Here is a 12853-nt window from a genome sequence, read left to right as displayed (position 1 = left end):
GTACAACTAAGTGCAGTCAGGTGTGAAGCAGAGAGGAGTGGTCTCTGCTCATCTTGGCCAGACAATTAAGACTCAATGTCAACTCTTCTTGTATTCTGCTATGTACTTTGATGCATAGATGTACAAGACAAACAATCCAACATTTTCAAGCAAACCATATAACAAAAGAATGTCAAAAATACATGCATTTAAGCAAAAAAAAAATAAAAATCCTAGTAATTGCTTTTAAAGGAGTGAGGAGTAAAATGATGTGATGGACTAAGCATCTCAGCATTTAGGGCAGCTGGCCCTCAGAAAGACAATACCTGTAGTTCGAAAATCTGTGAGCAAGAATTACTGGAAAAAGTTTTCAAGGTGATATGCTAATTAGGTCCTCAGCGCGTCGGGGGGACCTTCCCTTATTTAATCTGCCTTCTCGGCTCCTCCTCCTCTTCATTGGTTGACAGATGAACCAGGGTTGACTGCACAGGACTCATCACAATATTGACACTTGCCATTTCTCCTGGAGTTGGTCACCTACCTTATGCGCATGCACCGACACTGCAACACTCTGTGCATGCGCGGGCTACAATGCAGGCAGGGCAGGCCAAACTAAAGAGGCAAGAGGAGTTAGGAGGGCAGAATAACGGAGGGAAGGTGCTCCGGACAGCCCCCAAAGCACCAACATCCTAATTAGCATATTGCAATGAAGTTCTTGTCTGGAAATCTCGCCGGCAGAATTTGGAACGACAGGAAAATTTGTTGGGCAAACGATGTGCTTAGTCCATCCCATAATTATGTGTCCGGACTGCTTCCCTTTATGTTCTTGACCCATTACAATGTAAAGCAGAATGTAGAATACATCGTTTGTATGGCGCACCTCCGACTCCGCACGTCTGTGAGCAGGATGACCAGAACGACCAGTCCGACACCTGACAGTCGATGCTGCACTCCACCAGACAGCGAAGACTCAGCTTTTCAGGTTTCTTCATTCCAAGCTAAAAAGTAAAAAAAAAAAAAAAAAAAAAATCCTGAAAAGATCCAAGCAATATCAGCCACTAACAGAAGGCGACTCATTTTATAGGACAGTCAATAGATTTATTAAAAGGAATGTTCACTTTATAGTCTTTAACCACTTCCTGCCACGGCCAATTTTCTTTTTTGCCCCTTTTTCCAAGGGTCATATTTTTTTTCCTCCATCGATATGGCAGTACGAGGTTTTTTTTTTTTTTTTCGCGGGACAAAACTGTAGATGTGAATGACATCGTTCGTTTTACTGTATAATTAACTGAAAAATGGGGGAAAATAAAAATCAAATGATGAAAAAACGCAATTCTGCCTATTCAGATTGTGCCACAGAAACGGACAGCGGCATTTAGGTGGCTGAACAGCAGTGATCAGAGTTGGCTGTATAGCTATATACACTTGCACCTGACAAGTGCCGTGCACGTTCAGTGGATTTTGGAAACGGGTTAATATATTTAATATTTTGTGTTGATTAATTTATTAAATTGCTAGACCTCATTTTTTTCGTACTGAGCTACAGCATTGAGGAAAATGCTAAAATCTTAGCGTCTTATCGACACCACTAGAGGGAGCTGTCTGCATACTGATTTATAATGCAGTTCAATGGATAATATGTATACAGTAAACTTTTAGGCTCCCTCTAGTGGTGACTACAGGAAGTACAGAATGTGGGGGATGTTTTTGTAAGCCATGTCTATGCACGGGACAATTTTCTCCACTCGTTCTCCTTTTTCTTGTTTTGTAAATTGTCAAATAATTTTGCAATTTAGATCAGGGTTAAACTAAATTTTCCATTTCACCCAACATTCCATATGAACATTTATTATTTAGCAGAATTACATCTTGAATTCCGTGGTGAGATTGCACAGTAAATCCAATTACAACGTTGCATCATATAATTTTGTCATTTTTTTTTTTTTAAATTGTGGGGTTTTTTCCCTGTACGTTTCTATGGTTTTATTTCTTTTTTACTTTTTCTGGAGTTTTTTTTTTTTTTTTTAAGTTGGTCAGTGTAACAATTCCTGTATTGGACAAAACAAAAAAAAAAAACAAGACTGTGTGATGAGTGAACTCCAGAGCCGTCACGCTGGGCCCCGGCACAGCGGAGTTTAAGAGGCGCCTGGCTGGATCCGTTTTGTAAGCTGAACATTACCTGCTCACAAAAGGCCATTTTTACAGATTTCCCATCGCTGCGGGTGCAGTCCAGAAGCCGAGTTTTTATTCCCTCACCGCAGATGGCCTTTTCACTGAGCTGACAGGCGCTCCACTCTGAAAATCACCAACAAAACCCATTTAGATTCAGCCACTGCAATAAATTATCCATTTTACTACATCGTTGACCCCTTAAGTGCCACTCGAGCTCCGACGATGATTTAAATTCACTCGCTCCCACTTGTAACTCTATAATCTCTCGTGTATCCCCAGTACGCAAGAAAATCCGAGAAATACCAATCTTTACCTATTGCTACATTAAGGCCTCTTTCACACATCAGGTTTTCGGCGTCAGGCGCGATCCGGCGCTTTTGACTAAAACTGGATCCGTCGAAATGCAATGCCGGATCCGGTTTCCCCCCTAATGACTTGCATTAGAGCCGGATCGAGCCGGATGGCCATGCGTTTCATCCGATTTTCGCCGGATCCGGCAATGTGACGCGATCCGGCGTCTGGAAAAAACGGAGACTGTAATGTTTTTTGTCTCCGTCGAAAAAGCCGGACACGCCGGATCCGGCGTGTCCGGCTTTTTCATACAATGAAAGCCTATGAGCGCCGCAATGCGCCGGATCCGGTTTCTTTGGTCTGAGCATGCTCAGTAGCTCTGCCCACAGGACATATATAAAAGCAAGACAATGGGACCCTCAGCCACACCCAACATGCCACCCAAGCCAAGAACCAGGAGCAGGAGAAGGCAGCAGACATCTGCAGCAGCAGCACCATCAGCACCACCCCAAATGGAGCAGCATGCTGAACAACGGGAGGGGAGTCCAGCAGCAGATAAGAGACGGTAATTATCAAATCCCCCATTCCTCCAAACTAGGGCTATGGAATATCAAGATATTCATTTGCCCTTTGTTTCTCTTTATTTAACAGCCGCCCAATAGATGCAGCAGCAGCAGCAGAAACACCACCCACAGCCATGGAGTCTGGCCATGAGGAAGACAGCACATCATCTTCTGGGAGCCCTCCCTCGCATCGTCAGCGTTTGACGGTAAGTTTTTATTTCCAAAATCCATCTTCTCTGTAATATATGTCTATTCATTGCCACTTATTTCAAAACAGGAATCACAAGATGAAGAGGAGCTCCCAGAAGAAGAAGGAAGGGGTGGACAGACACTTGGAGTGGGCTCACAATTGGTAAGTTTTTTGCATCAAACGCAGAAACACAACATCACACTACACACAACACATAGAAAACAATGTTCTGCAGACCACACACAGCAAACAAATGCCTACATCCAAAGACATAACATTTTTTGTTTTCTTCTCTAGTCTTCCCAATCTGGTGCTCGGCCAAGAGGTCCTCGCAGTGCCTCCCAGGGTCGTCGGCGACAGCAACGCGGCGGTCACCAGCGTGTAAGTATAAATATTTTTGCTTTGTTTTTTTTGCACTTTTTATTTCATTTCTTTTGTGGAGGCTAATTATGTTATTTTTGTCTTTTTCTTTAACAGCCTTCACAGCGTGCTCCCGACTCTGACGGTGAGGATGGAGGGATTGATGTGGACCACCTCATCGATCTCGTCAGAGAAAGGGAGCCGCTATGGAATATGGCTGACCGCCGCCACGCTGACCTGATCGTTACCCGACGACTCTGGGAGGAAATCTGTTCGCTCCTTGTGGACCGCTGGGAGGACCTCGAAGCTCGGGCCCAGATTAAAGAGCGTAAGTATATACAGTACCGGTTGCTTGATTTAAACCAGTGTTTCCTGAACTCCAGTCCTCGTGGTCCCCATGGATCATGTGTTCAGGATTTCTATTTACTTTGGAAATCCTGAAAACATGACCCCTGGGGACCATGAGGACTGGAGTTTGGGAAACACTGATGTTGTATACTAACCACTTTGTCCTTTCTCGTTTCAGGGGAGAGAATTGTGAAGCGGTGGCGGTCTGTGAGGGATCGTTTCAAGAAGGAGTTCAATAAAGAGATGCGGGCCCCGAGTGGATCTGGAGGATGCAGGAGCAAGTACAAGTACGCACGAGCCCTGTCGTTCCTCCGGGAGACAATGCTCACCAGAAGGTAAATATTACACACCACATGTGACAAAAAAATGTTTAGATGTAACTTTTTTTTTCAGCCAGGGCCATACCATGTCACTATTTTAATTGTTTTTTTTCTCTTTATTCCACAGCACGGTGAGCAGCACTCGGGAGCCTGCACGATTGGACCCTTCTGAGGCGATCCCTGAGGAGACCGGCACCGAGGGACACTTCGACCGCCCCGGTACATCTGCACCTTCCCAGCCTTCCCACACATTCGACCCATCTGTCCCATCCACCAGCACAGGAGCATCGTGGCCGCCTACATTACATGAAGCTGCTGGTGAGGAGATCGCTTTCCCTTTACCCCACCCTTCTGCCCCTGCCACCTCTAGTACACCTGCGGGTACTGGGCGGCAGCGGCAGAGGGGTCAGGAAAAGAGTTATGCGCCAGAGTTCTTGCATCTGAATGCATCTTTCCAGAACTGTCTAAAAGTCTTGTCAGAGCAAATCTCCGCAGGCTATCAGCAGATCAACTCCAGCATTCTGGAGGTGAAGACACTTCTGCAAACCATGCATTCAGAAGCAAGATCTTCGCCAAACCACACCTTTTTCAGGTCTGTTGTGGAGCGCATGGAAACGCTCTCTCCTGCCCAGCAGATGCATGTAATGCATTCATGCCACGCTGCTCTCCAGCAAGTTACCTCCCAACCTCCTCCTCCCACCACAGTAGTTCCTCCACCTGCACCCCCTCCAGCCACTTTCCATCCTCCCCCTCCTATTACATCTACACCCCCTCCAGCCACTTTCCATCCTCCCCCTCCTATTACATCTACACCCCCCCAGCCACTTTCCATCCTCCCCCTCCTATTACATACCATCCACCTCCCCAGCACCATCCACCTCCCCAGCACCAGCAACCTCCCCAGCACCAGCAACCTCCCCAGCACTAGCAACCTCCCCAGCACCAGCAACCTCCCCAGTACCAGCAACCTCCCCAGTACCAGCAACCTCCCCAGTACCAGCAACCTCCCCAGTACCTTCAAACTCCCCAGTACCAGCAACCTCCCCAGTACCAGACATCTCCCCACTTCCAGCAACCTGCCCCGTACCAGACATCTCCCCACTTCCAGCAACCTGCCCCGTACCAGACATCTCCCCACTTCCAGCAACCTGCCCCGTACCAAACTCCTTCACCATACAACTTGCCATCAACATCATCTGCTCCTACAGTCCCTGCCCAACCCTCCACTCCACCACCCACCACCTCTTCTGCTTCCCACATGTCCACCCATTCTGTAGTTTTTTCCACACCTTCACCTCTAACTGTTCCTTCCCCACCACGATCCCAGTCCTCTCTCCACACTCCCAGTGTCGAAGTGTCCCGCAGCCCCTCCAGCAGTATTTCCACCACACACTACACAGATTTATAATGTGTGTATTTAAATAAAAATGACCAGTTTTATGGTTTCAGTTTTATGGTTTCAAAGCTTTATTAAACAAGTTTATTAAAATTTTTAAAAAGTTTACTAAAAAAAACATTTTTCAATAAAAGTTAAATTATTTTACACTGGTTGTCTGTCATTTCTTTCTGCGGCGAAAAAGGTTAAATACAGGGTATTTAAAAGGTGAAATGGTATTCAAAACTAGGTATATAACTGTGGGTAAATTTTAGCTTTTTGCCACAGTTGTGTTCCTGGTTGTGTTTGAAGCAAAGTATTTCACCTAAAAAGTTGTGTTTATTGTTGGTGATTTCCTAACAATGTACACAACTTTTGTTAAAAGGTGAAATACTTTGCATAAAACACAACCAGGTACACACCTGTGGCCTAAATCTAAAAATAGAGACCATGACAAGATAGCCAACTTTGGTTGGCAAAGGTATATACTGTTGGTACAGAAGGTACACAAGTTTGGTTGGGCACAAATCTTTCACACTCTGTCATCCTGCCAGTGTACTCTGCCTTGAGGTGACATAAAGTATAGTGCAAAATTGTCCCTCATTACTGAAACCGTCACAGAACTTCTAGTGGTAATGTCATGGTAATCTTGCAAGGTGGTTTCTTCAGAGGTGTCCTCAATGGAAATGGGTTCCTTGCAGATAACAAAATTGTGGAGTACCACGCACGCTTTGATCACCTCGTCCACAGTTTCTGTCTTGAGGTTGATCGCAGTCAATAGGACCCGCCATTTGGCTGTCAGAATACCAAAGGTACATTCAACCATTCTTCTTGCTCTTGTGAGGCGGTAATTAAAAATGTGTTTTGGTCTTGTCAATCCTCTGCTAGAGTACGGTTTCAAAAGGTGTTCTGACAGCTGGAAGGCTTCATCCCCTACACAGACAAATGGCATAGGTGGACCAGATGTTTGCGGCAGCGGTCTAGGTGGTGGGAACTGGAAGGTGTTTCCATACAGTTTACGCCCCATGGCAGACAGTTTGAAAACTTGAGAGTCATTGGAGCGGCCATAGGCCCCAATATCAACCGCAATAAATTTGTATTCCGCGTCAGCGATGGCCATGAGGACAATCGAAAAATATTTCTTGTAATTGAAATATTCCGATCCCGATCCAGCTGGCTTTACAATGCGGATATGTTTCCCGTCCACAGCGCCCAAGCAGTTGGGAAACTGACATATCTGTTGAAACTTGTCAGCAATTTCAATCCACCTCTCTGTTGTGGGCTCTGGTAAAAACTCTTCAGCTAAGGAGTCCCACAGTGCACGGCATGTGTACTTCACAATTCCAGATATGGTGGAAATCCCGAGTCTGTACTGGAAATGCAGTGACGAAAGGGATTCTCCAGTTGCAAGAAATCTGTGGGGAATTAAAAAACAATAAATTAGTTTTAAATCACAGCATTACATACCAAAACTGAGCTATAACACTTGGAGATACAAACTACCACCAACAAGATTGCAGTGAAAGTGTGCTCTGATGCGATCACATCCAATAAATGTGGCTTACCTTAAAGTCACCATCAGACACTCTGCGGGGTGAAACAGAGAAGCGGCAATAGGTGTCCGCTTTTCTTATGAGGTGTGCAATGCGCTCCACCAAGTAATCAAAATTCTCCATTTTCATCCGAACATATCCAAAAAATGTATCCGGGTTTCGTCGAAGGTCCATGCAGAGTGTAGAATAGACCCCACGCGTCATTCTCTTGGCTGTGATGGGGTGGATCCACAAACGTCGTCTACGATGCCTGATGCGCTGCTGTCTCGCTCTCTCCTTCTCCAGAACAATCACCCTCAAACGATTCGCCTCCGCTATAAAATCCGCCAAATTCTTCAAAATATTTCCAATGACAACATCCATCTTCGCCAGTCACTTGCTCTTCTCTCCAACCTGCACTTTCTCCTCTACAACCTGTCAAAGAAAGGCTGTAGGAACATGCTATATATAGTTTTCCAGTAGCCAATCCCGTTCGGAAGGCCACAAGGGTCAATTTTAAAAACCGGATCCGGCGTAATCCGTCGAAAAACGGATAGAAAAACGGATGAACCGGATGAGACGGATCCGGTTTTGTCTGTCAAGAAAAAGACGGATCCGGCAGAAAACCGGATCCGTCACATCCGATTTTACAAAACATTTGCCAGATCCGGCGTTCCGGCACGACGCCGGATCGCGCCTGACGCCGAAAACCTGATGTGTGAAAGTAGCCTAATAAAACCACTATAGGATGCCAAGGATGATTGGGATTGAAAATTGCGCATTGGTGTTTATTTTAGTTATTTCCCCCATGATACATAATTTCCACCTTCCATTTTTTTTTTTTTTTTTTTTTTTTTTAATATTTAGCATTTAGGCAGGAGCTTCGCTATCATGTGACAAAGTATCGGATACCAGGATAAGAATGGAAGGTAACAACATACAACTGGAATTTGTTGGGATGGAGACAATGTGTCACAGGGATAACACACAATGGTTGACACATTTGTTTCTACGTTTTAGGCTGCGTTTACACGTTGCGTTTTTTTCGCGGCGGTTTTTAACACGTGATTTTGCCGCAAAAACACAAAAAAAACAGCATCCCATGCAATCCTATGGGATTCCGCAATGCTGTGCTAATGCTGCGGATTTTCCCGCGATGGAATCTCATTGTGGAAAAATACGCAGCGTGCTCATTAATTTGCGGAATCGCGGCGATTCCGCCCACATAGGAATGCATTGTTCTGCTTACTTTCTGCATGTGGCTGTGCCCACCATGCGAAAAGTAAGTGGAACATTTGCAGATGGTACCCACGATCCGGAGGAGAGGAGACTGTCCTCCGAGCTCTGGGTACCATATCCCTGTAAAAAATAGAATTAAAATTAAAAAAAATTGTCATATTCTCACCTTCCGATGTCCCTCGCAGCATCAGCAGGCTTCAGCGATGCTCCCGGCAGGTCCTGTTCCCAGTGATGCATTGCAGCAATGACCTGTGATAACGTAGCATCACGCGAGACCGCAACGTCATCAAAGGTCATTGACGCAATACATCACTGGGAACGGGACCTGCCAGCAGCATCGCGATGATCGGGGATGCTGCGCGGGATGCCTGAAGGTAAGAAAAACACCATTTTTTATTTTTTTTATTATTTTTAACATTAGATCTTTTTACTACTGATGCCGTATAGGCAGCCTCAATAGTAAAAAGTTGGTCACACTCGTCAAACACTATGTTTGACGAGTGTGACCAACCTGTCAATCAGTTTTCCAAGCAATGCTACAGATCACTTGGAAAACAATAGTATTCTGCAAGCTAATTACGCTTGCAAATCCCTCGTCTTTCCGCGGGAAAATCGCGAGATTTAAAAAGCGATTTACCCGCAGAATGGAATTCCGTAATTCCCGCGGTAACGTCCGCGGGAATTCCACAACGTGTGCACATAGCCTTAGAGACTCTTGTATTGTACTTATCAGTATGTAAGTCGGCAAATTAGGGAGGTTTTAGCTCTGTCCCCACTCCCACCAGGAACCCTGCCCTATTTGTGGAGTAGGGGTGTAAATATAGTGGGTGCAGGGGTTGCAATCGCACTCGACAACTGGAGATGATTTGGAGCCCAACAAAGAGCCATGATAGAAGGGGTCACCTGTTGGAGATTTTGCATTGAGGTCCACAAAGTTCAAGTTTCTCCTTTGAGGCAAGATCTTTGCAAACATGCCCCTTATTTTGGTCCAGAACATCCTTAAGTTTGCCAAATCTGTTTCTTACAAAATCGGGAAAGTTCCAGCAAAATATGGGACCTTGGGAAGTAAGTTGCCTAATATTGTACGTGTCAACAGTCCCAATGTTGGCTAGACAATCCATTAAGTCCTAGTTCATGAAAACTTGCAACCTGGGGCAATTCCTGGAGCTGGAGATTTAAAGGGGTTGCCCCATTTAGGACATTTATGGCATTTTGATAGCATATATAATAAATGTCCAATATAAGCAGACTATCTCTTGGATCTACATCTATCTCAAGACCAGGGCCCTTCCTCGGACTCTCATGGAATGAAGACATGTATCTCCCTCAATTCATTTCTATGGGAAATGTTCAAAACATTTAACGCTTTTGTGTATATGGACATAACTTGTACATCAGCACCAGGGCCTGTATATCAGGAGCTAAGCACGCTGTGTACATGCCCAATGCCGGCTGTGTTCACTGCACTGATTACCAGTGGAAGCAATCAGTCAATGCTCATCACCCCCCAACAACGTGATTGCGGGGTGCCATTGGTTTGCTTTGGCAGCCGTATGCCTGTTAAAAGCAACAGTTGCTGCCATCTTTGGAATATGGTAAGGCCCAGCTAGATTGGCATTATACGAGATATTAATAGTTATTTTCACTATCTATTGTAAAACTTTAGAATATAGAACAAATGATCAAGGATGACTAAAGAATAGAGTGAAAAGTGGAAAAAAAATGTTTAAAAATATTATAAAAAATTAAAAAACAAAATTCAAATCACCCCCCCTTCTTCACTAAAAAATAAATAAGCAAAAAATGATAAAAAAATAAACCTAGTACGTAATGCAATGTTCGTAAAAGTCAGATTATCAAAATATTAAAACCAAAGACAAAAAAGAATCTACACGTTAGAATGATCATTTTTTTCCCTCTCTGCACCTTCCCCAAAAATGCAATAAAAAGTGATCAAAAGTATTAAGTTACGTACCGGTAACGGTATTTTTCGGAAGCCCATGACAGCACCACGAGAGAGGGGATCCGCCCTATAGGAACAGGAAACCTACAGATACAAAAAGGGCGGCACCTCTCCCACGCATCAGTTGGATTACAGAGCTTGAGAGGCTACCATGGTTAGTACACAACATATAATATATACAACCTATCTACCCTATTTAACCAAATTATTTCATACCATCTCCCACATATGGTGATTCTATGAACAATCTTCTAAAGGAGTGCACCCCTATATGTGAACAAGGGAGGGAACTAAGGGTGCTGTCATGGGCTTCCGAAAAATACCGTTACCGGTACGTAACTTAATACTTTATTCGGACTCCCATGACAGCACCACGAGAGAATTACAGAGATGTAAACTAACTTAGGGAGGGACTACAGCCTGCAGCACCCTTAGCCCGAAGGTGAGGTCTGAGGAGGCACCCATGTCTAACCGATAGTGGTTAAAAAAGGTGGAAGGAGATGACCAGGTGTCCGCCTTACATATTTGATCAACTGATACTCCAGATCTTTCCGCCCAGGATGATGCCACGGCCCGAGTGGAATGCGCCCTCAGATTCTGTGGAGCTGGGCCGCCACCTGCTGTGTAGGCAAGAGAGATAGCCTCCCTAATCCACCTTGCTAATGTGCGTTTTGATACTCTGTATCCTTTCCTGGGACCTTGGAAGGATAGGAATAATGCGTTCTCCTTCTTCCAAGGATCCGTGGCTGCTAAATATGTCAGTAAGCATCTCCTAATATCTAACGCCTGAAGTTTCTGCTCTTTAGGGTTGGTTGGATTAGGGAGGAAGGAAGGCAGAACTATCTCCTGTGTCCTGTGGAATTGTGTTGCTACCTTGGGAAGGTATGCTTGATCTGGCCTTAGGATTACTCTATCCTGTAAGAACTCTGTGTAAGGAGGCAATCTGGAAAGTGCCTGTATATCGCTCACCCTACGCGCGGATGTTATTGCTACCAGAAATGCTGTCTTAAGAGATATAACCTTTAGTGAGTCGGAATCTAAAGGTTCAAACGGACTTTCCGTCATGGCTGTAAGGACTAAGTTTAAGTCCCACGGCACGCATCTGTCTTTGTGTATAGGTCTCGATCTGGCCGCTGCTCTGATGAACCTTGCTACCCAAAAATTTTTTGCAATATCACCTGCAAACAGGGCCCCTAAGGCTGAAACTTGCACTTTTAGCGTACTTGTGGAGAGACCCAATTCGAAACCTTTCTGGAGAAATTCCAGAATATGTTTCGTGGGAATTCCGTCTCTGATGTCAAAGTGAAAGGTGGACAGGAAGCGTTTCCAGGTCCTAGCATAGATATTAGTGGTAGTTAATTTTCTGCTTTTTAGGAGGGTGTCAATTAAGTTCTTGGAGAACCCTCTATCTTTTAATAGTGACCTTTCAAACACCACGCCGTCAAATGAAGTCCCGCTACTTGTGGGTGGCTGACTGGCCCCTGGTAGAGGAGATCCGGAAGGTTCGGCAGTACCCAGGGATCGCATACCGACATGGTCCTCAACCACGCGAACCAGGTCCTCCTCGGCCAAAAGGGGGCAATCAGTATGACTTTTGCCCGATCCTCTCTGATCTTCCTGACTACCAGAGGAAGAAGATTCAATGGTGGGAAGGCGTATGCCAGAGAAAAGTCCCATCTTATCAGGAGGGCATCCACCGCCAGGGGATCTTCCCTGGGGTTCAGAGAGCAGAACAATCTTTCTTTTCTGTTTTCTCTGGTGGCAAAGAAGTCTACCTCTGGCTGACCCCATCTGCGGACAATCTGGTGGTAAATATCTTTGTTCAAAGCCCATTCTCCTTGTCTTAGAGCCTTGCGGCTTAAAAAGTCTGCTCTTACGTTGTCCTTTCCGCTGATGTGGAGCGCGGTTAAAGATAGACAATTTCTCTCTGCTATCTGGAGGAGCCGTTCTGTTATCTGCATCAGAGCGCTGGAGCGGGTTCCACCTTGGTGGTGACATATGCTACCGCTACCTGGTTGTCCGAGTGTATCCTCACATGATGGCCCTGTAGGTAGATAATGAGTTTCTTGACTGCCCGTTCTATCGCCAATAGCTCTCTCTGGTTGGATGAGATTTCAGAATCAGAATCCCACTGTCCCTGTAACACTATGTCCCCCATATGGGCTCCCCAACCGAAGGAACTTGCGTCTGTGGTTATAATACGGGTTATCTGTGTTATCCAGGGCACCCCTGACGCTAGGTTCTCGCTATCAAGCCACCATCTCAGTGATGTAACAGTTGAGGGGCTTAGCAACATCCGACCTTGTAAGGAGCCTTCCAGGGCCCTGCTATTAACCAAGACGTCGTTTTGAAGGGGTCTGGTATGGAATTGTGCCCACCTAACTGCTGGGATGCATGACGTTAGAGAGCCCAACAGGGACATGGCCTGTCTGAGGGTCATAGATGGATTATCAATTGCCCGAAGAACCTGCTCCTGTATCTTTTGTAATTTATCTAGTGGCAGCAGGCACCGCTGAGTCTC

The 12853-nt window shown here is 45.3% G+C and overlaps 1 protein-coding gene across 2 annotated transcripts in view; it reads right to left on the bottom strand.

Moving 5' to 3' along the window:
- Positions 1 to 12853, bottom strand: part of THSD7B (thrombospondin type 1 domain containing 7B) — a 501312-nt gene that overhangs the window by 59127 nt on the left and 429332 nt on the right. The window contains exons 19-20 of one of the 2 annotated variants that reach the window (XM_073545559.1): positions 2159 to 2274; positions 860 to 977 (exon numbers count right to left, since the gene is read on the bottom strand). The exons of the other annotated variant lie outside the window; for it this stretch is intronic. Of the exons in view, the coding sequence (XP_073401660.1) occupies positions 860 to 977; positions 2159 to 2274 (234 nt within the window). The remainder of the gene's footprint in view (positions 1 to 859; positions 978 to 2158; positions 2275 to 12853) is intronic. 2 annotated transcript variants of the gene reach the window in all.

This window comes from Dendrobates tinctorius, unplaced genomic scaffold, assembly GCF_039654945.1.
Source record: "Dendrobates tinctorius isolate UK_male_01 unplaced genomic scaffold, ASM3965494v1 ptg000143l, whole genome shotgun sequence".
Taxonomy (NCBI): Eukaryota; Metazoa; Chordata; class Amphibia; order Anura; family Dendrobatidae; genus Dendrobates; species Dendrobates tinctorius.
The sequence above is the reverse complement of the archived record's forward strand: the minus strand, read 5'-3'. Positions and strand labels throughout refer to the sequence as shown.